The following is a 25,295-nucleotide window of genomic DNA, read 5'->3' on the forward strand; positions in this document are numbered from 1 at the left end:
AAAAAAAAATTATATATACATTCTTCAGGCGCCGGTTGGGGACCTTTTTCCGTCGCGCGCCAACCGGAAGGTCCCTGGCTTAGGAGCTAATGGAGGATGCCGGCGGCTTGGCGTTGGCGGTTGTTTAGGGCTTGAAGGAAACTGAGGATCTGTCGGATATCTACGCCATCCTCCTGGCTGCAGGGTAAAGAGACAGCTCCCCGACCTCCCCGAGGCCGGGGAGGCGGATAGCGGCCATGTAGGAGGGTGGGCCGAGCCTGTGGCAGGGGTTTCTGAGGCATCTTAGGCCCGAGAGGTACGGGAAAGGGAATGCTTGGGGCGGCTTTAGGAAATCGTCTCCCGTTTCCGTTCACAGTGTGGGAACCAGGCCTGGCTCAAAATAAGCTTTCTAGAGACTGCCTACCTTTTAGGCGCTGGGGGAGGTGTGAGAAGGAGCAGGAGGGACGTCTTCTTCTGGAGAAAGTAAACGACACACGGGAGGGTGGAAAGATCGAGGGTGTTAAAAGTGTAAATAATGGAAACAGCCTTTGAAATCAAGACTTTTGTATTTGTATTTTGGCATTTGGGCGATTTGTTTCCTTCTCTGATCCTCATGCGGTGATGTTCTTTTGGCACATGGAGAGGGGTGGCGGGGGCAATCACAGGCTCATTTCCTAGTATTCACAGGCAGGAGGTAGAAGTGGGGGAAATCAAAATTTACCAAGTTTGGGCCGTTACTGATTCCTGGTATATTGTTCTTGGCTGGTCTGCTTCCAGATTGCAACTTCCTCCATTTCCCAAGATAACAATACTTGGGGAACCTGGATCCAACTAGGTTTGGGGAAAATGAATTCCAAAGATAGTAATGGATAGCATAGGCTGTAAAGCTTTTCCAGGTTTCAGAAGCGGCCTGTGGTTTCCTCTGTTGTTTTCTAAAAAATTCTTTATTTTTAACGTAATCAGTCCTGCAACACGGATCACATTAACAACATGGTAGGGCTTTCATTGTAAATTGTGTTGTTGATAACTGGAGATTTGAAATTATGTTTGCAATTTTATAGTAAGAGCAAGATGCAACAATAAATTATGTCTGAGAATCACATTCACTACTTTTCATTTAAGAGCAACTGCAACACATTCTCTGCCTATTTTTTACCCAGACTTTAAGCTGGGCACAACTTTCCCTGGAAATTTCCCAATGTCTAAGCCCTACTGGGTGTGTGTGTATCTGTGTCTCTGTGTCTGTATGTTTTTTCTATTTTTCTTCTTGTAGGTCATTTCTCACTCCCTTCTTGTTCCATCTCAAGGCTTTTTCCTTCTTTCCCTGTGATCCTAGAAGAACATTCCTTGGTTTCCTTGATGTTCCTTGGTTTCAAGTAGGAGAATGTATATCTCTCAGGACCTGTTTCCAGACTGAAGGATCTTTTCCTCTCTTAGGCACCCTGCTCTTGCCCAGCCCCAAAATGATTATTATTTATAAGGACATTTGCTCATAATTTTCTTTTCTCATTTAACAAAACCAAACTCACATTAATTACACAGTGATCACTTTGAATTTTTCAAGATCCCTTCCTTTTGGAATTGAGGAAAAATAGCTCAGTTTATTTTCCAGCAGTAACTGTGTATAGGTGTAGTTTTGGTAATTCTTTTATGGTAGAAGTGCATCAGTTTGCAGTCTTCAGTTCTGTCTGATGAGAAGAATCCTTTTCTGTGACCGTATACTCCTTTGGGGAGGCTTGCTCCTGAAGTGACAGTTCAGTTTAGAGATACAGTCATGCACATATGAATGGCCTATATATGAAAGATTTTCTTTGCAGCAGTGTTCATAATAGCAAGAGATTGGGAAGAAACTGAATGTTCATCAATGGGGTGTTGGCTAAATGAATTGTGATATACCCGTTCAATGGAATATTATGTAGTTGTAAAATAAAAATGAGAAAGCCTTTTGTTTGTTGCTATCTCAAAAGATAGGTAAAGTGATAAAATATCAGTTGCACTATGATGTGAGTGTATGATATACAGTACCCAGCTTTTAGTTAAAAAGAGATAATAGACAGTATTAATATATATTTTTCTTTGTACATACAGAAAATATCTGGAAGGGCACAATATAACTTGGTGAAATTGATTCCTCCAGGGAGGAAAAGTGGGTGGCTAGGGACTGGATGGAGTCAGCTTTTTGCTGTGCTTCTGAATTCTGAACCATGTGAAAGTAGAGCCTATTCAAATACAAGTAAATGTAGACCTACTTAGTTTCTATCACAATAGAGTCAAATAGACAGTGTTGGTTTAATGGTACAGATCCCAGCTCCCAGCGATTTTACTACTTGTTATGTGACCTCAGGCAGACAATTTAATTTCTTAGCTCAATTTTCTTATCTGTAAAATTAGTGTAATATTGAGTACTTCATAGGATTCTTGTGAGATTGAAACAGGGTGTATAGTAGCATAGTGCCTGGTATGTAGAAGGCACTCTTAATTATAAGTATGTTGTTCCTCAATAGGCCTTACTTTCCTGGTTCTGCTGTCTTCAGCCAGAAGTTCCCATACAGAAATGTCTGTTAAAATAACAATTGCACAGCTGATATTCTTCTGCTTTTATGTGCCCTTAGCTTGCTTTGACTTGGTATAACCAAGGCCTGGATTGTGGAGTTCTGGGTGGCTCAGTGTTACTGCTACCATGTTCCTGTACAACTTGACCTTGCAGCGAGCCACTGGCATCAGCTTTGCCATTCATGGCAACTTCTCTGGTAAGTTTTTCTATTATTACCTTTCTGAGCTTAACATTTAAAAAAAATTTTTTTTGCCCACATGACGCGGCTTGTGGGATCTTAGTTCCCTGACCAGGGATTGAACCTGTGCCACCAGTAGTGGAAGTGCGGAGTCCTAACCAATGGACTGCCAGGGAATTCCTAACATTTTTAATATTACTAGTTTTATGCTTCAAATTGCTTTTTCAATATCAAACCTTTTTTCTAAAACAAATTATGAAAAAAATCTTTTAATCATTAGAGAATATTGTAATTTATGTGATGCTTTACAGTTTCTAAAGCACTTTGGAGTACTTGATCTTCCAAAGGACCTTTGGAAAATAAGGTGGCCTGATAAATGATGGCATTGAGCAAATGAGAATGGATTGAGGTGGGTAGGAGTGGCATATCAGATAGGATAGGAAGCCATTTAGGCATTAGATAGTGAGGATCTGTATTAGGGCAGTGAGGATAGAAAGAAAGAGAAAATATGAGTTTGCAACCTGGGTGGCAGAGAAAATGACAGTAACATTGATAGCAGGTTACCTGAGACCAGAGAGTGTGTTTGGGGAAGGAGGAACTTGGATATTTTAAACATTTAGTTTAAAGGTGATGACAGCTCATCTGGGTGGAATTACATAGCAGGGAGAGATGGGGACAAGTTGACTGTTACGTATTTGGAGGTGTTGATTGCAGTTATGAAAGCAAGTGAGCTTTTTAGGAGTCAGTTTAGAAATAAACAGCATATATTAGATGGTAGCTTTGAAAGGTCTTTGAGATATTATAGCTAACAGCCCCAAAAGTTAATATGATTTCTTAGAACAATAGACTTAAAGATGGGCTAGAAAGAGCCTTTGGTAATTTTTAATTTTACGAAGCAAAACATTATATGTTTTTTTTGTTTTGTTTTTAAATTATTTATATTTGGCTGCGTTGGGTCTTCATTGCTGCGTGTGGGCTTTCTCTAGTTGCGGCGAGCGGGGGCTACTTTTCGTTGAGGTGCACGGGCTTCTCATTGCGGTGGCTTCTCTTATTGTGGAGCGCGGGCTTCAGTAGTTGTGGCACGCGGGCTTAGTTGCTCCGCGGCATGTGGGATCTTCTGGGACCAGGGCTTGAACCTGTGTCCCCTGCATTGGCAGGCAGATGCTTGACCACTGCGCCACCAGGGAAGTCCCCAAAACATTATATGTTAATGTCGTTTGTAGACGACTCCGAATTACGCAAATTGATGGCAAATCTCAGAAAAATAAAAAGGAAGTTTAAAAATAACTTGTGTGACCATTTTTGAAAAGTTCTTCTTTGATACTACTTTTGTTAGATGCTTTAAATTCTGGGAAAAGTACCTTTTTTTTTTTGCCTTTAAATTTATTTTATTTATTTATTTATTTTTGGCTGCATTGGGTCTTTGTTGCTGCGTGCGGGCTTTCTCTAGTTGTGGTGAGCGGGGGCTACTCTTAGTTGTGGTGCGCGGGCTTCTCATTGTGGTGGCTTTTCTTGTTGCGAAGCATGGGCTCTAGGCGTGTAGGCTTCAGTAGTTGTGGCTCACGGGCTCAGTACTTGTGGCTTGTGGGCTCTAGAGCGCAGGGTCAGTAGTTGTGGCGCACGGGCTTAGTTGCTCTGCGGCCTGTGGGATCTTCCCAGACAAGGGCTCGAACCTGTGTCCCCTGCACTGCATTGGCAGGCAGATTCTTAACCACTGTGTTACCAGGGAGGCCCAGGAAAAGTACCTTTTAAAGTAGAATAAATTAACTTAAAATACTAAGCCCCCAGCTCAGTTATATTTATCTTTTGTGGCTTTTTTTCTTTTTTAAAATTAATTTATTTTTTTGGCTGTGGCAGGTCTTAGTTGCGGCAGGCAGGATCTTTCGTAGCGGCCCGTGGGCTTCTCTCTGGTTGTGGTGTGTGAGCTTCAGAGTGCGTAGGCTCTGTAGTTGTGGCGTGTGGGCTCTGTAGCTTGCGGCACACAGGCTCTCTAGTTGAGGCACGCAAGCCCACTAGTTGTGGCGTGCGGGCTTAGTTGCCCCACAGCACGTGGGATCTTAGTTCCCTGACCTGGGATTGAACTCGTGTCCCCTGCATTGTAAGGGGGATTGTAAAGATTCTTTACCACTGGACCACCAGGGAAGTCCCTTTAGTGGAATTTTGATCCATTCAGGTTACTAGTTCTGATTGTTCATGATCTTTATTTTTCGTGTTTTTCAGGAACCAAACAACAGGAAATTGTTGTTTCCCGGGGAAAGATCTTGGAGCTGCTTCGCCCTGACCCCAACACCGGCAAAGTACACACTCTACTAACTGTGGAGGTATTTGGTGTCATCCGGTCACTCATGGCCTTTAGGTTGACAGGTGGCACAAAAGACTACATTGTGGTTGGCAGTGACTCAGGTCGGATTGTTATCCTGGAATACCAGCCATCTAAGAATATGTTTGAGAAAATTCACCAAGAAACCTTTGGCAAGAGTGGATGCCGCCGCATTGTTCCTGGCCAGTTCTTAGCTGTGGATCCCAAAGGGCGAGCTGTTATGATTAGTGAGTGACTTACTCTGTTGACTTTTTGACTCTTAAAGAAGCTCAGTTCAGGATAACAATGCTGTGATCTTGGTAGTGTGCCAGGAAATCACTCAGCTGGGTAAAGTTTGGATCATTTTGGATGTTTAAAGTTTAAAGTTGCTTTTCCTTTTAAAACAATGGGAGAAGTTTTAACACACCTTTTCTACTTCTTATCTAGTTGGAAATGGGTGTTTTTCCATTTCTTTAAGTGTAGCAAAAAGGCTACACTGTAAGATTTTACATTATTAGACAATGAATATGGTTGCTTTCATCAGCCTGAAGTGATGATTCACATTCATGTCTCTTCTCTGATAAATATCTTGAAGAAAATTCTGTGTATCTGATCAGGCTTCCAGAGGGCAACCTTCTTTGACCAGTCAGAAAATCATTAGATCTAATTCAGAGAATAAAGGTGGCAATTCTATGAATTATTGTTTAGTTTGTCATAAAAATTTTTGAAGAGTTAGTGGGATATTAAGATCCCTATTAGGAAGGAGGGGGTAAAATTATGCTCTTGTCTATTTTAATGATAGAGAGCAAAATCCTAAAGCATGCATACACTTGTAGAGTTAGTGCTGGCTATTAACGATCTTTCAGAAAATAATTGTGATGTGAATCTAGCTGTTCTGTAGCCTCTCGTTTCATTATCTGGAGTTTTCTATGTTTTGTCTCCTTCAACAGGTGCCATTGAGAAACAGAAATTGGTGTATATCTTGAACAGAGATGCTGCAGCCCGGCTTACCATTTCATCTCCACTGGAGGCCCACAAAGCGAACACTTTAGTATATCATGTGGTCGGAGTAGATGTGGGATTTGAAAATCCAATGTTTGCTTGTCTGGAAATGGATTATGAGGTAATGGCGGGGGGGTCTCAATCTCTCTACCCACCTTTTCCTTCCCCTCCCTTCTCCCCCTCTCCCTCCTTTGGGTTTCTTCCACTCACCTTGGTGCTTTCCTGAGATTGTTTTCTTCATTGTGCATTTCTTATATCTTACGTGCTCACAATTTTTTTTTTTCTATTCCAAATACCTTTCTGAAATACTTTGGAGTGTTTCAGAATTTACCTGATTTGAATAGTCTCCCTGTGGAAACAGGGTATTTATTGGGAAAAGCTCCCTGAAAAAGGAGGTGAAAGTGTATTTGGGATATTTTTTCACTGGGAGATAGTGAAAGATGGGGCATACCATTCTTTTGCTTGAGAGGAAGGCAGTATTTTCTAGTAGAGCTAACCCTGGTCTCCGAAATAGAAAACCTGGGTTCTTGCTTCCACTCTGCCATTACTTAGTGTGAACTTTGGCAAACCATTTGGCGTCTGTGGACCTTTGCTTCCTTGTTTGTGAAATGGAGGAATCCTGATGCCCTTTTCAGCTATGTTTGTTTGTTTAAATAATTTTTATTGGAGTATAGTTGATTTACAATGTTGTGTTAGTTTCAGGTGTACAGCAAAGTGAGTCAGTTATACATATACATATATCCACTCTTTTTTTTTTTAAATTTATTTATTTATTTATTTATTTTTGGCTGTGTTGGGTCTTCGTTTCTGTGCGAGGGCTTTCTCCAGTTGCGGCGAGCGGGGGCCACTCTTCATCGCGGTGCGCGGGCCTCTCACTGCTGCGGCCTCTCCCGTTGCGGAGCACAGGCTCCAGACGCGCAGGCTCAGTAGTTGTGGCTCACGGGCTTAGTTGCTCCGCGGCATGTGGGATCCCCCCAGACCAGGGCCCGGACCCGCGTCCCCTGCATTGGCAGGCAGACTCCCAACCACTGCGCCACCAGGGAAGCCCTATCCACTCTTTTTTACTTTCCAGTTTTAAAAGTTTGATTTTATGGTACTGATTAGTCTCTGTGCCACTGTTATTCTATAGGAAGCAGACAATGATCCAACTGGGGAAGCAGCGGCTAATACCCAGCAGACACTTACTTTCTATGAGTTAGACCTTGGTTTAAATCATGTGGTCCGAAAATACAGTGAACCTTTGGAGGAACATGGAAACTTCCTTATTACAGGTACTTTTCTCTTAGAGCTGCTCTGTACCATTTTGCTTGGTCCATTTTATGTTCAAACTTAGCGGTGTTTGCTTAATATGATTTGGAAACTATAATCCATTTGTAGTAAACCTGAGTGCCTTGTCTATGTTTTGGCAAGGTTAGAAATTCATGTGGTGGTTAACTCTTATTCTCTAATGGGGGCAGGGAAGAAAAGAGAGCAGTCAGCTTGGAATATTGATTACTATTGGTTGCTCTGGTGTCTTGACTGTAGTCAATCTTTCACTCATTACAAAAATCAAAACATGGCTCTGTGAAAAGACAAATGTAACTGTTACCAAAATTGATCCAGGAAGAAATTAAGAACCTGAATAGACCAGCATTTGTTAAAGAAATCGGAGCAATAATCCAAAGTTTCTTTCTCTCAGAAGATTTAAGGTCGAGAATTTTCAGGGACCTTAAATTTCTCCAGAGATTAGAAAAAAGAATAAAAACTGTTGTACCACTTTATGAGCCTAATATAACATCAGTACCAAAACTAGAGAAGGATAGTAATAAGAAAAATTTGCAGGCTGGTTATACTTGTGACTATAGGTGCAAAAATCTTAAATTTTAGCAAATCAGATCAACAGTGTTTTATTAATTTATTTATTTATTTATTTTTGGTTGTGTTGAGTCTTCGTTTCTGTGCGAGGGCTTTCTCTAGTTGCGGCAAGTGGGGGTCACTCTTCATCGCGGTGCGCGGGCCTCTCACTATCGTGGCCTCTCTTGTTGCGGAGCACAGGCTCCAGACACGCAGGCTCAGTAGTTGTGGCTCACGGGCTTAGTTGCTCCGTGGCATGTGGGATCTTCCCAGACCAGGGCTCGAACCCGTGTCCCCTGCATTAGCAGGCAGATTCTCAACCACTGCGCCACCAGGGAAGCCCCTCAACAGTGTTTTAGATGCACCAGAGCAAAGTATGATTTTTGTAGGAGCTCAAAGATGTTCACCATGAAGAATCAGTATCAGTTTAATTCATATTAAAAGACTAAAGGAGGGCAACTGTATTTGTGGTAATCTAAATTTCATCAGGCTTGAGTAAGACAATGATCCAGTCCTTTCTGTTTCAAGTCATTTGCACTTGAATTGATGTCTAAAGTGAAATATGTCAGTTGTTGGGGGAGGATTTTAGAGAAGAAAAGTACAAAACAGCACTTGTCTTTGAGCATTAAATCTTAGGAAGAGACTTCTTATATATTAAGCGGAAGAATTTTAGAAAATAGATTGTATTTAATTACTTGCTGTAATGTATTATTGTACTTCTCATTTATGAGGGTTTCATTCATTAAAACAAATTTTTACTGAGCCTCTACAATCAATATGTGCAAAATCAGTCTACTGGGCCCTGGGACTGCAGTGATGAAAAATTAGATGTGGTGTTTCCTTTTATGCAAGATTGAGCGTAGTGGTGAATATGTGATAGTAACAAAAAAATTGCCAGTGTGCCAGATGGTATGACAGCATGGAGGAAGGGTCCCTAACCTAGGGAAGGAAGGCAATGCGTCAGAGAAAGTTTTCAGAAGAAGTGCTCTCAGCTGAGAACTGAGGACTAGTTAGGAGTTAGCTAAGTGTAACGGGGGTGGAGGAGGAGTTTCTGTTATGGCCAAATGGAACAGAATGCACAAAAGCCCAAATGCAGGAAGAAACATGGTTCATTGAAAGAACTGAAAGCTCATTGTGATTGGATCATTGGCGGTAAAGGGATGGGGTAGAGGTGGGAGGTAGCTACTGAGGGATTTTTAAGCAGGAAAATAATGACATGTTAAAGGTGAATGTTTTTAAAAGATCACATGCTTACATTTTGGTAATGGAATGGAAGGTAATAAGCCAGGAGATTGGTCAGGAAGCTGTTTCACTAAACCAAGAGAGATTCGCAGCATGAGGACTGCTAAGGAGGTAGAATCAATAGGGCTGTGGGAGAGGGGAGAATTGAAGGATGACATCCTTGTTTCTGGTTTGGTCTGTTGGTCGATGGCAGTGTTCTCTAAGGTGGAGAACCCAGGAGGTGGTTTGGGAAGGAACTCTGCACTTGTTTATGAATACGTTCATTTTTAAGCTGCTATGGAATATCCATGTGAGAGTGTCCAGTAGGCAATTGGATTATAGGTCTGAACCTAAGAACTGAGTTCTGGTCTTGGAGCTAAACATTTAGATGCATTATCAGAGATCTGGAGATTCCCCAAATGGTGCCCTATCCTTGTCTAGCATAACTATCAGGGAAAAGAAACATTGAATGTTTATCACCTTTAGGCACACTGTACCTTCAAGTTGTGCTGAAGGAGGGAAGGAATTGAAGGCTAAATTGTAATTCATGGTTATGTCAAATCATTGCTGAGTTTCATTTTCTCTTGACAGTTCCAGGGGGGTCAGATGGTCCAAGTGGAGTGCTGATTTGCTCTGAAAACTACATCACCTATAAGAACTTTGGTGACCAACCAGATATCCGCTGTCCAATTCCCAGGAGACGGGTAAGGTCTTTGTTTTCCATAAGAGAAAATATATTTGTGTTTGTGAAATGAACTTAATTTTTGTAATTACAGTGTGGTCTCTTAATTTATATGTTAATCAAGTTTTAGTTTCTTTGTAAATGTTGTTTTTAATAAAGCCAGTAAAATGCCTTAGCAAAAGCAAAACAAAATCTTTGAGAAAGGGAGTTAAAAGTCAACACAATTCTATGTTGTACACCTGAAACTAGCGTAATACTGTAAGTCAATTGTACTTCAATTAAAAAAAAAAAAAACCAACACAGTTTTCATTCTCGAAGAACCTATGGAGATTATCAATTTGAAATTTCTGAAAGTTTCTAGTTTGAAGAATCCAGGTGTATTCATTGGAGATAAATTGTGTTGTTTCATTCTCTCCCACCCCACCCCATTCCAACATACAGAAAAATCTAAAAGGAGAGAATGGTGAATTCCTGTATACCTTTCACTTAGATTCAACAATTAATACTGCTTTGCTACATTTGCCTTTTCTTTCTTATGTATCTACAAATTTTTTTAGGCAAAACCATTTGAAGATAGCTTGTATGACACTGCAAGAATTTCCTAAGATGTAGCTCCTAAGAAGGAGGAAATTTTCCTACACTATCAGTATTGTGCCCAAGAAATTTACCATTTTGAGTAATACAGTTATCTTATGTACAGTTCTCTCATTGTCTCCCAAAGTTCACTTATATCTACCTTTAGTCTCCTTTAATTTACAATATTTCCTCTCACCTTTGCTTTTGTTTTTTTATGATACTGACTTTTTTTTTAAGAGTCTGGGTTAATTTTCTTGTAGTTTGTCCCATAATCTTTTTCCTCATGATAGCATCCATGTTATATTTTTGATAGGATTATTACTTAGGTGCTGATATATATTTCTCATTACATTACATTAGGGGCACACGATGCTGATTTGGTTCATTATTGGTAATGCTAAATTGATCACCTACTACTTCTCTTTGTTGTAAAGGTACCTTTTCCTTTTTGTAATTGGTGTGGAAACTAGTGAACTCTGAGACTGTGTAAATACTCTTTTCCCCCAAATCTTTTCACACAGTGGTTTTCCTCTCAGTCAGTTACTACACTGGTGGTTGAAAATGTTGCTTTATTGCTTTTAATTTTAAGTTTACTGTGGAAATCATTAAGCATACAATTGGGCCTCCATATCTGCAGGGTTCTCATGCATGGATATGGAGGGCTGACTATTCCTTGTACTACCCCATTTTATATAAGGGATTTGAGCATCTGTGGATTTTGGTATCTGTGGCGGCTCCTTGAACCAATCCCCTGCAGATATCAAGGGATGATTGTGTATATAAAGAACTTCTGTGTACCCAGCTTCAGCAGTTATCAATAGCACATGGGTAATCTTATTTGATCTCTGCTTCCTCAATCTCTCCTCTCACCGCCTATTGTTTATCTTTTTAATATTAATTTATAGGTGCTGAGGTTAAATCTTTTAAGACTTAGTTTATCTAGTACATGGTATCTGAGTAAGATTCCATCAATTTTAGAATATCTGGTAAGATTAGCAAGTTAAATTCTTGGTAAGGAGTGATAAGTGATTCAGTTTAGTTGATCAGAAATTTATTAAGCACCTGACTGCCAGGTGCTGTACTTGGCTTTGGGGCTGCAAAGAAGTATAAAACATGTTTTGCCCTTGAACTTACTCTGAGAGAAATACAAAATGTTGGAAACATTAAAAAAGAAAACCAAAGTCCAGCCAAGGGGGAATGCCCTTTGGAAATCAGGGCTGATGATGATGCTTTGGATGGTATTGTCGTGAACATGTAACAGTCTTTTATTCACAGCCTGAAATGATGATTCTTTAAATTTCATGTCTCTTCTCTGACATTTTTCTCTGGAGGTAGTTCTTGCCTTATTGATCTGATTAGGCTGTAGAGTGGAATTGTGGCTTTTTTTTTTTTTTTTAAACGTAAGCTTTATTATGTATTTATAGTAGACTAGAATTTTTGGTTATTGCGTTTTAGTCCTGTGACTGGCAGGCTGCTCTGAGTCAGAGCTTGCATGGAGAGGCTCCAGATGCCTCTAGGCCTTGGATGGCCTGTATGATCCTTGTCGGTAAAGTGTTGAATTCCAGAAAAGGAGTACTCATTTCCAAGATGTTGGTTGTGTATTTGACTTTGCTAGAATGACCTGGATGACCCTGAAAGAGGAATGATTTTTGTCTGCTCTGCCACCCATAAGACCAAGTCAATGTTCTTCTTTTTGGCCCAAACTGAGCAGGGAGATATCTTTAAGATCACTTTGGAGACAGATGAAGATATGGTAAGTAGACCATGGAGGGAGGGAAAAAAATGAAAAAACCTATTTGTTGTGGTTAGTCTAGTTAATGAAACTTTCTACAGTTTCATCCTAATTTTAATATAATTAAGTAACCTTATTTTAAAAACTGATATGTGTGTGCATTTAAGGTTTACAGAGTGGTTTTTTTTTTTTTTTTTTTACAGAGTGGTTTTATAAACCATTTGTTCATTACAACTACTCTCTGAGATAGAAAGGATAATTTACAAGTTAAAAAAATGGAAACAGAATGCCTTAAAAAGTGGTTGCCTAAGGTGTTAAAGCTTTTAAAGTTTGGAACTGGTACATGAATGTAGGTTTTCTCCCTCTGGTTAACAGATTTTTGGTCTGATCCCATATAATGTGAGAATGGGTAATGCCGTTTCTAGTGAATAACAAGAGAAAGCTCTCCATGTCTCCTGAAAACTGGTAATATACATGATCTGTTACTTTTTTCATCCCATGGAAGAGTGCTGAACACTGGGTGATTTCTTAGATACCTGTTTAGCTCAGGAGGTGGCAAGTTTTTTTTGTAAAGGCCAGATAGTGAACATTTTCGGCTTTTGTGGGCCATGTGGTCCCTGTCTCAACTACTTAGCTCTGCCATTGTGGCACAAAAGCAGCCGTAAGCACCGTGTAAACTGCGTGGCTAGCCTGAGGGTTGTAGTTTGCTGACCGCTGGTTTGGATATGAAGGACAGTATTTTATTTGCTACTTTGCTTACTACACTATCTTATAATACTGGGCTATTTTCCATGGCGTGGCTTCACTTGCCTATACACTAGAATCTTTTTCTCTTTCCACTCCAGGTTACCGAGATCCGGCTCAAGTATTTTGATACTGTGCCTGTTGCTGCTGCCATGTGTGTGCTTAAAACAGGCTTCCTTTTCGTAGCATCAGAATTTGGAAACCAGTGAGTAATCCTTTTATTACCCCATTTCACCCTGGTTACTATAAAAGTTGGCAGGAGGGAGATGTAGTTTCAAGGCTGTGGAGCTTTTCCCAAGAATGTTTTAGTTTCTTCAGAACAAGTTTTGCTCTCTTTCCCCTTTTATATCTTTCTCTTGGTGACTTCCTCTACTTTAGTGGCTTCAATCAATACCTGTGGGTAGCTGCAAAAAAACAGCTTTAAAAGTGATCTCTCCTAAGCTTTTTGCTGGACATTTCATTGAATAAATATCTATTGAACTACTTAGTATTAAGTATATGTTCCACAGACACTTCACTTGTATAAATCTGAAGTTGAACCTCATCAGAACCCATAGCTTCCCAGCCACATCACCAACCCTTCCAACCTCACTTTTTTTTTTACATTCTTTTTTTAAATATTCTTTTCCATTATGGTTTATCATAGGATGTTGAATATAGTTCTGTGTGCTATGCAGTAAGACCTTGTTTATCCATTCTATATATAAAAGCCTACATCTGCTAACCCCAACCTCCTAATCCATCCCTCCCCCAACCCCTCCCCCTTGGCAACCACCAGTCTGTTCTCTATGTCTGTGATTCTGCTTCTGTTTCATAGATAGGTCCATTTGTGTAATATTTTAGCTTCCACATATAAGTGATGTCGTATGGTATTTGTCTTTCTCCTTCTCACTGACTTCACTTAGTATGATAATCTCTAGTTGCATCCATGTTGCTGCAAATGGCATTATTTTGTTCTTTTTTTTTTTTTTAAGTTTTTATTGGAGTATAGTTGCTTTACAATGTTGTGTTAGTTTCTGCTATACAGCAAACTGAATTAGCTATACATATATCCCCTCTTTTTTAGATTTCCTTCCCATTTAGGTCACCACAGAGCACTGAGTAGAGTTCCCTGTGCTCTACAGGTTCTCATTAATTATCTATTTTATACATGGTAGTGTATATATGTCAATCCCAATCTCCCAGTTCATCCTACCTCCCTTCCCCCCCAGTATCCATATGTCCGTTCTCTACATTTGTGTCTGTTTCTGCTGTACGAATAAGTTCATCTGTTTCATTTTTCTAGATTCCACATGTAAGTGATATTACGCGATATTTTTCTCTTTCTGACTTCACTCTGTATGACAGTTTCTAGGTCTGTCCACATCTCTGCAAATTGCACAGTTTCGTTCCTTTTAATGGCTGAGTAATATTCCATTGTATATATGTACTGTATCATTCTTTAACCATTTTTCTGTCAATGGACATTTAGTTGGTTTCCATGTCTTGGCTATTGCCATTCTCAGTGTTTCTGTTAATGTCTGATGGGGCAGTTCCAGCATCTTGAGTGTAAAGTCTCGATTTTGCTGTCCTCTACAACTTTCAGTTGAATGCCAAGTTGTTTTTACTTCTGTATCCCTTTTTTTTGGTGTTAGTCTGAACTAGTTCCCTAGTTTGCTTATTGCAGTTCATTGTCTTTCCTGTAAAACTTGGCCTTTATAGAGTCATCTCATTAAGCAGACAAGACACAACCCTGATGAAATCATTTCCCCATCCCGTGTTATAGTCTCTGATGGCTTTTCATTGACAAATGGCTTAAGTCTGAACTCTAGCCTTGAATTTAAGACCAGTATTGAAGACTCCAAATTGCTTATGAGATAAGCCGCCATGGTCTTGCTTTCTAGTTCAAGTTTTGCCAGTATCTGCTAAAGTGTGTGCAGATCACTTACCTAATGCTATTTCTTCGTAATGAAAATGAAGGTGTTGTCTAGAATTCTGCAATTCTATTCCAATTTTGCCTTGTCTCCAGTTGTTCTCCCTTTCTTTAACATGCCTTTTACTCTTCCTCATTGACTATTCCAACGTCATGACTCCTTTTCCCAGTTTATATACCTCTTTTGATGCATTTTTCACATTTAGCCTGTTATTATGACTATTTTCATCCATTTCTAATTTTTTAGTTTTTTAACAAGGAATTTTCATTGTAGAAAAGTTAGGAAAGTTCATGTAAGCAAGTATGTCTCCTGTAATCCTTCCACCCAAAGATAACATTTTTTTTTGTGTAGCCTTCCTGTGTGTGTATATATTTAAATGTTTCTACGGAATTGCAACTATGCACTATATATTGTTTTGTAACCTGCTTTTTTTATACAGTAGTAAATAATAAATATTTTTCTTTACCAATATGTACAGATCTTTAACATTCGTTTTTTGTTAGCACCTTTTCTCTCCCCCACTTTTTTGTGGTAAAATACATATAAAAAAATTTCCCATTTTAACCATTTTTAAATGTTCAATTTGGTGGCATTAATTACATTTACAGTGTTGTATAACCATTACTGCCATTTTTCCAAACTTTTTTATCACTCCAGACAGAAACTCTGTACCCATTACGGAATAACTCCCCATTCCCCTTTCCTCCAGCGTCTGGTAACCTAAGTGGAATCATATAACATTTGTGCTTTTCTGTCTGGCTCATTTTACTTAGCATATTTTCAGAGTTCATATGTAGTAGCATGTATCAGCACTTTATTCTTTTTATCTCTGAATAATAATGCATTGTATGTATGTATGTACCACATTTTGTTTATTTACCTGTTAATGGACACTTGGGTTCTTTCCACCTTTTTGGTATTGTGAATAATGCAGCATTGGACATGGATGTGCACATACCTGTTTTAGTCTTTGTTTTAAATTATTTCGGGTATGTACCCAAGAGTGGAATTTCTGGGTCATACCGTAATTCTCTTTAACTTCTTGTGGAACTGCTGAACTTTTTTATAGCTGCTGCACCATTTTCCATTTCTAATGTATGAGGGTTTTTGTGGGTGTTTCATACAAATGCCAAACACTAATAAGTACTTTTTGTTGTAAGCATTTAGTAAATGTTGACTACTCCCATTCTTGTTATTTTACTCTGATAATGTAGAAAGTTTTGGAAAATGAATAAAAGAGCAAATAAATAATGAAAATCACCCATAATCCTAGTATTCCAGAATAGTTACTTTTTAACATTGTATCTGCTTACAGTGTTTTTACTTTCTTGTATTTATATGTAGTTTTATTTTAGAGAACTGCATCAGTCTATAAAAAACTATTAGTCTACTATTTCAAATACGCAGTATATCCTAAAAATCTTTCCATGTCAATAAGTCTGTATTTTTCACTTAAAATTATTTTGTTTTTTTATTATGGAAATTTTCTATCGGGCACGTAACAAGAGAGAATAGTATAATTAATGAACTTATGTGTGCCATCACTCAGCTTCAACAAAGGCCAACCCATGGCCAGTCTTGTTTTATTTATACCTCCCCCAAATAATAATAATTTCTTTTTTTAAAATTAATTAATTAATTAATTTTTGGCTGCGTTGGGTCTTCGTTGCTGCGCACGGGCTTTCTCTAGTTGCGGCGAGCGGGGGCTACTCTTCGTTGTGGTGCACAGGCTTCTCATCGCAGTGGCTTCTCTTGTTGCGGAGCACAGGCTCTAGGCGTGCAGGCTTCAGTGGTCGTGGCACGCTGCCTCAGTAGTTGTGGCTCACGGGCTCCAGAGTGCAGGCTCAGTAGTTGTGGCACACGGGCTTAGTTGGTCCGCAGCATGTGGGATCTTCCTGGACCAGGTCTCGAACCCGTGTCCCCTGCATTGGCAGGCAGATTCTTAACCACTGCGCCACCAGGGAAGCTCAGTAATTTCTTTTTTTTTTTTTTTTTTAATATATTTATTTATATTTTATTTTTGGCTGTGTTGGGTCTTCGTTGCTGCGCACGGCCTTTCTCTAGCTGTGGCGAACGGGGGCTTCTCTTCGTTGTGGTGCACGGGCTTCTCACTGCAGTGGCTTCTCTTGTTGCGGAGCACGGGCTCTAGAGCACGGGCTCAGTAGCTGTGGCGCACGGGCCCAGTTGCTCCGCGGCATGTGGGCATGTGGGATCTTCCCGGACCAGGGCTCGAACCTGTGTCCCCTGCATTGGCAGGTGGATTCTTAACCACTGCGCCACCAGGGAAGCCCAGTAATTTCTTAATATAATAAAATAACCAGTCAGTATTCAAATGTCTATATTGTCTCAATATTTCATAAGTTGATTTGTTTGCATCAGGATCCCAGTAAGACTCATACATTGCATTTGGTGTAGAGAAGACATTTTTAATGGCTACATAATATTTTATGGCTCTACCCCCTCTTGATGGATATTTAGGTTATTTGTACTTCTGCTATTATAACAGTGCTATAGGTTCTCTCGCCTTCTGAGATGGCCCACACTCTGTCTGTGGAGTGCGTTTCTGTCTAAATAAATCCACTTCTTACCTATCAAAAAAAAAAAAAACCCAACAGTGTTATAGTGAACGTTGTAGGTGTATCTTTGCATGTTAGCTGAATAAAGCCATAGTTTAAATTTCTATATGCGGAATGAAATTTTGATAGGGAATGCCAAATTGTACTTCAAAAGATGACATCAGTTTACATTCCCACCAATGGTGTGTGAAATCTTTTTTCTTTTCACTACATGAAAAAGGGAGAGTTAATAAGCTCTTAAAGATCATTGAGTAAAAATGGGCAGTTCAGTCAATAGAAAAATGGGTGCAGGATTTGAGCATGCCTTTCATAGTAAAAGAAATACTAGTGGTTTAGAAGTGTAATATGTAAAAAGATTTTCAAGCTAATTCATAATTGAAGGAATGCCAATCAAAACGAGGTGTTGGGCTTCCCTGCTGGTCCACTGGTTAAGACTCTGTCTTCCACTGCAGGGGGCTCGGGTTTGATCCCTGGTCCGGTAAGTTCCGCGTGCCTCAAGGTGTGGCCAAAAAAAAAAAACCACGAGGTGTTGTTTTTTCACCTAGCCGATTGGCAGACATTAAAACTTAGATAATAACCTGTCTTGATAAGGCTGTGGGTGGAATCAGTAGCTGCAGACATATAAGGTATTCTGTTCTTGCTTAACTTGTGCAGATAGTGTATTTGCTGGGATTTACACATTCTAATTGTCTGTTAAGTCCTCTAAAAGTCTTTTTAGAAATAATACAGACAATGATTCCTTTTGTTCTAAAGAATCATAGTGTACATTTGTTGAGCACTTGTCTGTATGTAACAGGCACTGTTCTAAACGTTTTTCTTATATTGTTTTAGTTTGGGCTCCCCTGTAAGCAGAGCCCGAGACAAGGCTAGATTATTGGGAGGTAATTGCAGGAAGCAAGAGTGAGGGATCAGTGGGGAGAGATAGGGAAAAGAGGAAAAGCCAATATTAAGGGCACGTTACTGAGGTTCCTGCTGTGGACATTGGAAACCGGCTTCTGTCAAGACCTGCTGAGAAGCATGCAGAATGCCTCTGAAAATTGCCCACCTGAGGGTTAACAACACCAGTTCCTCTCCCTCTTGGGTTGAAGGTTACCCCTGGGGGCATGAAGTCCCCTGTACATCCTGTTGCTCAGGCAGCCCCCAACGGGATAGATGTTCTGAGGGCAGAGAATAGAAAGACCGCAGTGCACAGGTGGGATGCTTGTTAGAGTGAGACGGGTTTGAACTTGTGAGAAATTATCCATTACTGTTGCACCTGAAATCTGGAAGACTTAAGAGTGGAGATTTGGGGCATCAGAAACATGTGCTATGGGTGTTAACTCATAAAGCAAACTTATTTATCAATCAGATACTTAATATAGCATTTACTGTGTTCTAAGTACTTTACAAATATTGATGCATAACATTCCCTGTAAGACAGTGCTGTTAACCCATTTATAGTAAGGGCACTGGGGTCACAGAGAATTTAAGAAATTTGATCACACAACTAAATTTAACTCAAAGCCAGACCACCTGGTTCCAAAGTTCCTGCTCTGAAGCACATTATAATCACAGAAACTGTTTTATCGAGATTCAGCCGTAGCAACCTTTCCTGTGATGGAGATAGTGAACCCAGCATCCTCTTGGTTATCTGTGAAAGTGTCTTTGACGGGTGATCTTTTTCATCTGTATATGGACATCTTGCCTGAATAAGAAGTTTGTATTATTTAACTTTTTATTTTCTTTCTTTTGAATGTGTCGGTAAATCATTCAAGGATAATAACCCTATTTACTTTTTCATAATTTAGCATAGAATCTGATGAGTTTACCAGAAGGGTTATATGCTGGGGTTTATTTGGCTAACATTTATTGAGTGTCTTATGTATTTCAGACCCCGATTTAATCATTTTATCTTGCTCCTAAAAAGCTACACTGGATTGTTCAAAGTGATTTGTATTGAAGGTTTGGTATATGACTTAAAGAATAAATATGACCAGCCGTGTGATATTATTTTAATTGAGCTGCTTCCCAAAAGTGTGCTCATTGCACACTCAGTTTATGATGGTATATTGTTACAGATTATCTACTCCCAAATTGCTTTCCCTTTTTTATTTTTTTTTGTGGTTTGCCTTTGAATCAGTTTACAGACCCCCAGAGGACAGACAGGAGAAGGGCAAGATGATTTTGTTGCTTATTATCTCTGGATATGTTTATGTTTTGTTTCAGGAATAATACTACAGTATCTGCATACTTTTGTGAAATCACCAATTCTTGTTTTTTGTTAGATTTGGCCTGGTGGCTGGTTAAAATAAGAAGTGGTTATAGATTTTCTTTGGGTTTCATTTATCCATATTTCATTTTATTTGACAAAAACTATGCTTACTAGGTGCGATGCAATGTTCTAAGTACTCAATGAATTCTTGAGGAAGGTACTATTCAATTTTATAAATGAGGCAACTGAGGCAAAGAGAGATTAAGTAATAATATGCAGCTAGTTAAGCAGCAGAGCTAGGATTCAGACCCAGGCACTCTAGTGGAAGTCCAGTACTCTTAACCACTGTGATGCTAAGGTCCTGCCACTGTACCAGTTTGAATTCAGTAGTCTTAATTTCTTTATCCCTCTTCTTAAAGAAATAGAAAACCCCAGTCAGATAAGCAGAGATCTCAAACTATAGATGCTGACTCAATATTAAAGTGATTTATGAGCATTATGTTGATGGCAAACATCTTCAGACAAAATATTTTTGAAATGCTATTTGCTTTTTTCCTTCCAGTTTTATTGAGATATAATTGACACATAGCACTGTATAAGTTTAAGGTGTTGCAGCATAATGATTTGGCTTACATACATTATGAAATGATTATCACAGTTCATCTCATTTGGTACAACATTAAAGAAATAGGAAAAAAATTTTTTCCCTTGTGTTGAGTACTCTTAGGATTTACTCTCGACAACTTTTCATGTATAACATATAGCATGTTAATTATATTTATCATGTTGTACATCAGACAGAAAATATTTTAACTAAAGTCTTTGCTTCTCCCTAGTTACTTATATCAAATTGCACATCTTGGAGATGATGATGAAGAACCTGAGTTTTCATCTGCCATGCCTCTGGAAGAAGGAGATACGTTCTTTTTTCAGCCAAGACCACTCAAAAACCTTGTGCTGGTTGATGAGTTGGACAGCCTCTCTCCCATTTTGTTTTGCCAGGTGAGGGTCTTTCCAGTCACTCCATAATGAACGGTGCTAGCCAACTGTTTCTGAATCTGAATGAGTTTAAAGTTTTAACTCCAGTTAAATTAAAGTCTAGTTTAAGAGGTTCATCAGCGTATCTGTGGTATTGCCAGAGTATAAGGGTGAAGCAACTAAAGGTAGTTGGGTAATTAAAAACCATTACATAAATCCTTGGGCTTAAAAAAATTTTTTTTTAATGATAAAAATCATGTTTTATAAAAATTCAGACTGTACAAAAGATAAAAAGTAAAAGTCCAACCCCCAATCTTTTCAACCCGCTATTCTACCGAGGCTGTGCCATTAATACCTTCCTGTGATTGCTTCCAGGCATTTTCTCTGCATCTATAAGCATTTGTGTGTTACACTTTTCTTTTTAATGTAAATATGCTCATATCCTTTACAGTATTCTGAAGTAGACCTTTTATCACTTAACAGTCTGTGAATATCTATATCTCATTTTAACACTCATTTCCTCCATAAAGTACTCCACAGACACTGGGATCAGTCAGTAACAGAACCTTTTTGGGAACCCAGGGTGGCCCAAGATGGGAATTGTGTCACTCACTACTGGCACTCAAGTGTAGCAGAAATTTTACCATGCTGTTGCATCCTGGATTCCTGGGGTTCCAGTGATCATTAGGCACCACCCTACCCTGTCTAGATGATTACACTTTTAGTGCAAGAGTTTTGCTCACTGTGTGCCAAGGACACACAGTCAGTATTCAGGCACTCTTCCTGGTAAAATTAGCAGTTCTGAAGTTAACTGCTTTTGTTCTTTTTGAGAAAGGGTTAGTCCTGAGGGCAATAGAAAATAAGTATGACTAATTCCTAATTGGATTTTTACTGATTTTTTTTTTTCTGCTTTCATTGGAATTTGAGGAGATAATTGTGTAAATAGTTTGTAGGTCAAGAATAACAGGAAGTTCAGGTATCTGTAGCAGGGCTATAAGCATTTTTTGCCATGTATCTCTTTACTAGCCTAGTGAGGCTTCTGGATCCCCTCTGTGAATAATATTTTTAAATGCATATAGTAATAAACATGATAGCCAAGAGAGCAAATTATTTTTTAAATTGTGAAAAATTAGTATATGTGCTTCTGTAATGGGCTTAAAATAACAATATAGTGCATTTAAAATAGGTGAGTTAATTTTTTAAAGAACTCAGTGTGAAGGTTGTATATGCTCACAACCCACATGCTCATCCATGTTACAGTAGGCTGCACTGCCTTACAGTCAAGAATTTTCATTTGAATTGTACAGTTTGACAAAACTACAATACAAAGAACTTGTTTCCACATGTTGATCAACAAATATTTGTACTGGAAAGCAGCTAGATGTCTGGGGTGACTAGTACAAGAACACATGGCTTCCCCATTTGGTGGCAAACAGCCAGGTGCAGAGTTACCCTGTAATTGGTCAGATACATCATAGGAACATCTGTAGTAGATAGGGCAGCTGTGATCATGTGCGTTCTAACAGCAGATCTAGTAAATGTAATTTTGAAATCGTGATGAGGGAAATGATATTTGGAGGTATCTATAAACTTTAATATTGGTGACAAAGTCACGGATAATGATAATATAATTTATTGTCTATATTTTTAGGTGGAAGGAAATGCTGAGATTTCAGTTTGAGGTTATATAACAGTTTCACTAATTGTAAGAAATACTTTGTTAACTCAAGAACTGATATAGGTGGGACTTCCCTGGTGGTCCAGTGGTTAAGACTCCGTGCTTCCACTACAAGGGGCACAGGTTGGATCCCTGGTTAAGGAACTAAGATCCCACATGCCACGCAGCATGGCCAAAAAAAAAAAAAAAGAACAAGCTTTTTTTGTTGGTAAAACTTGCTGCTTCAAACTGTTTGCTTTTTGGAACATTGGGTCTATCCACTCCATGCCCCCAGGGCCAGTAGCAATATTTAAGCCTAATAAACTAAAAAGTGGTTTGTCGCCCTGAGAACAATCAGGGTTGGGTATGGAAAAGTAGCAGAAGTAGACATTTTTTCCCCTTTCTCTGTGCAGATAGCTGACCTGGCCAATGAAGACACTCCACAGCTATATGTGGCCTGTGGTAGGGGACCGAGGTCATCTCTGAGAGTCTTAAGGCATGGACTTGAGGTAAGATTGGAATTTCTAGATCATATGCAGGGTTTGGAGGAAAGCATTGACAAAGCAGCCTAAGGCTTTATTCTGATGAGATCAAAGATGTATTTAATGTTTCTGTGAAAGAAAAATGTTTTCTTCCTCCCCATTTCCATAAAGTTTAGAGTTTAAATTTCCTATCCTTTAACATGTTAGCACAGTAGGCACATTTTAAAAATCTGGCAAATAGGGATCAAAGGGGAGAAACACGTCTGTTAGTTCCAGGTTCAGTTGCCATTACGTGGAGGTTAGGAAATCTGCATGACACATTTTACTCAGTTTCCTTTTAGTGTTGGTCTTTTTTCGTAGCTTTTAGATACTTATATTTTTAAGTATGTTAATATTGTGTATATATTTTTGTATCTTATTACGTTCCTGATTACTGTGTGCTCTTATGTCATGTCATTTTTAATGTTTTTGCAATATATCTCCACAGTGGGTGGATTAGAATTTATTTAATGAATCCTTTATTTTTTTAAATTTAATTTTTTTTTTATATGGCAGGTTCTTATGTATCTGTTTTATACATATTAGTGTATATAGGTCAATCCCAATCTCCCAATTCATCCCTTCACCCTCCCACCCCCCGCAATGAATCCTTTATTGTTGGACTTTTTAGGTGATACGGATACTCAAAATTACCTTCTCAAATCCCACACCCTCTTCTCATCATGGTTCTAGTGTTGATGGCTTTTAGCAGGTGCCCTGGACTTGATTTTGTTAGGAGTAAAATAAAGCTTTCTCTGACAGTTTGCCCTTAGAGGTTGGGGTTGAGCAGACTCCAGGCTCTTGGAGGCCCACTGCCTGTTTTTGGAAATTTTTATTGGAACACAGGGAAGACAACCTTGGTTTTGAATTCTGACTCTACTACTTAATAGCTATTACTAAGCTTTATAGGACCTGCCTTAAAGGATTGTTGTGTGAATTAAATGAGAATGCGTATGAAGCACTTAGCTCAAGTTCTGGCATATAGTAACTGTTCAATAAATGTTAGCTATTAATAGTATAGTTTCAGAGAATTCAAAAAATTTTGACTGCCAAAATATTCATCAGGTCACCAAATTTTCGATGACTTGAACCCAATTTAGACCAGTAGTTCTTGATTAGTTACTTACTGCTAATTGGATCCTGTCGAGCATCTGATTAAAGCAACCACTCAACACAAAAAATACATATATGCATTAACAGAAAATTTTGTATACCGTGTAAGAGATAAAGGACCCAATTAAGAATCATTGTTTGTGAGTCCTCTGCTCCCTCCTAATTTTTTCCAATTCTATTAAAAAAAAATCTGTGTTATATAAAACTATTTTAAAATTGTTGGACGTTGTTGTCTAGCTAGATTATGGTCTCAGTTGAACAAGGTCACTGTCAGATATTACATTTGGTGTATAGAGTGTGGTATACCTGACATTTACGTTTTATTGATGGTGAAGTTTTCGAAGATTCTCCTGTACCACGATCAGGTATTCCTGCTATTATTACGTCAGTAAACCAACAAAAGGGTAATGTCTTTCATGTATATACTTGCGTTCTTCCTATAAGATGTAGTTCCACTGTACAGTATAATAGGCTGCCTAATTTTTTTATTTCTAGGTCATTTAAAAAATACTTAATAAAATTTTTATTTTAGAATGGTTTTAGATTTACAGAAAAATTGCAAGGATATTACAGACAGTTAATGTATAACCCACACCTAGTTTTCTCCTCTAGATCATTTTGAGTTCATCTTACATATTGCATTTACTCTCATTTGAGAGCCTGTAGGACATTCAGAGGATTCTTGACTCTGACCTTAAGGAGCATAAAAATCTAGTAGGAAGAACAAAACAATTCCTCAGATCACTTTTTAGGTAAGTGTCCTAAGAGGTGATGATTGTGATTCCTGTGAGAACTTACAAGGAAGAGATGACTGCCAGCCAAGAGAATAAGGGAAGATTTTTCCTAAAGAATGTGGCATTTGAATTGTTCTGTGAAGGGAGATGGAATTTGGCCTTGAGGGAACAAAGAACAGAAATGGGAGGCTTCCCTGGTGGTGCAGTGGTTAAAAATCCACCTGCCAATGCAGGGGACACGGGTTCGAGCCCTGGTCCGGGAAGATCCCACATGCCGCAGAACAACTAAGCCCGTGCTCCACAACTACTGAGCCTGAGCTCCAGAGCCCGCGAGCCACAACTACTGAAGCCCAGGCTCCTAGAGCCCGTGCTCCGCAACAAGAGAAGCCATCGCAATGAGAAGACCAAGCATGCAATGAAGAGTAGCCCCCGCTCGCCACAACTAGAAAAAGCCCGCGTGCAGCAACGAAGACCCAATGCAGCCAAAAATAAAACGAATACAATAAAATAAATAAATAAATTTTTTAAAAAAGAAAGAAATGGGATGCTAACTTAGATGGACTGTTTCATTCCCACGTGCTCACTTTGAGGAGGATGCAGGCATGTTATACCCAAAGGAAGCGTTTGGCCTTGGCTGCAACAACTGTCCTAGGTGTTCCATCACTTCTTGCTGAAGTCTGTTATGGGAATTGCCAATACCTCTAGCGTTTTGGTTCTTATGTTCTTTTTGACTAGATGGTTCCAATGTTTTAATCAAGTACACAGTGTGAGCCCTGCTATGTTGGGACTGTATTATCTAGTGTAGTTGTAAG

The 25,295-nt window shown here is 39.1% G+C and overlaps 1 protein-coding gene and 2 non-coding genes across 4 annotated transcripts in view; all 3 read left to right on the plus strand.

Annotated features, from left to right (window-relative positions):
• The first annotated feature begins 64 nt into the window (after positions 1–64).
• The window catches only part of SF3B3 (splicing factor 3b subunit 3), a 47,303-nt gene continuing 22,072 nt past the window's right edge, over positions 65–25,295 (plus strand). The window contains exons 1-10 of one of the 2 annotated variants that reach the window (XM_068529000.1): positions 65–295; positions 2,592–2,729; positions 4,932–5,258; positions 5,961–6,133; positions 7,142–7,283; positions 9,658–9,770; positions 11,940–12,077; positions 12,902–13,005; positions 20,317–20,482; positions 22,529–22,624. In XM_068529000.1, the coding sequence (XP_068385101.1) occupies positions 2,660–2,729; positions 4,932–5,258; positions 5,961–6,133; positions 7,142–7,283; positions 9,658–9,770; positions 11,940–12,077; positions 12,902–13,005; positions 20,317–20,482; positions 22,529–22,624 (1,329 nt within the window). In that variant the 5' untranslated portion in view covers positions 65–295; positions 2,592–2,659. The remainder of the gene's footprint in view (positions 296–2,591; positions 2,730–4,931; positions 5,259–5,960; positions 6,134–7,141; positions 7,284–9,657; positions 9,771–11,939; positions 12,078–12,901; positions 13,006–20,316; positions 20,483–22,528; positions 22,625–25,295) is intronic. The other variant, XM_068528999.1, reaches the window with a different exon arrangement.
• On the plus strand, positions 5,552–5,631 carry LOC137753987 (small nucleolar RNA SNORD111). The gene has a single exon (XR_011071668.1). It is a non-coding gene; the product is annotated as a small nucleolar RNA SNORD111 (small nucleolar RNA).
• LOC137753986 (small nucleolar RNA SNORD111) lies at positions 11,597–11,687 on the plus strand. Its single transcript, XR_011071667.1, has one exon. It is a non-coding gene; the product is annotated as a small nucleolar RNA SNORD111 (small nucleolar RNA).

The sequence above is a fragment of the Eschrichtius robustus genome, chromosome 19 (assembly GCF_028021215.1).
Source record: "Eschrichtius robustus isolate mEscRob2 chromosome 19, mEscRob2.pri, whole genome shotgun sequence".
In the NCBI taxonomy this organism is placed as follows: domain Eukaryota; kingdom Metazoa; phylum Chordata; class Mammalia; order Artiodactyla; family Eschrichtiidae; genus Eschrichtius; species Eschrichtius robustus.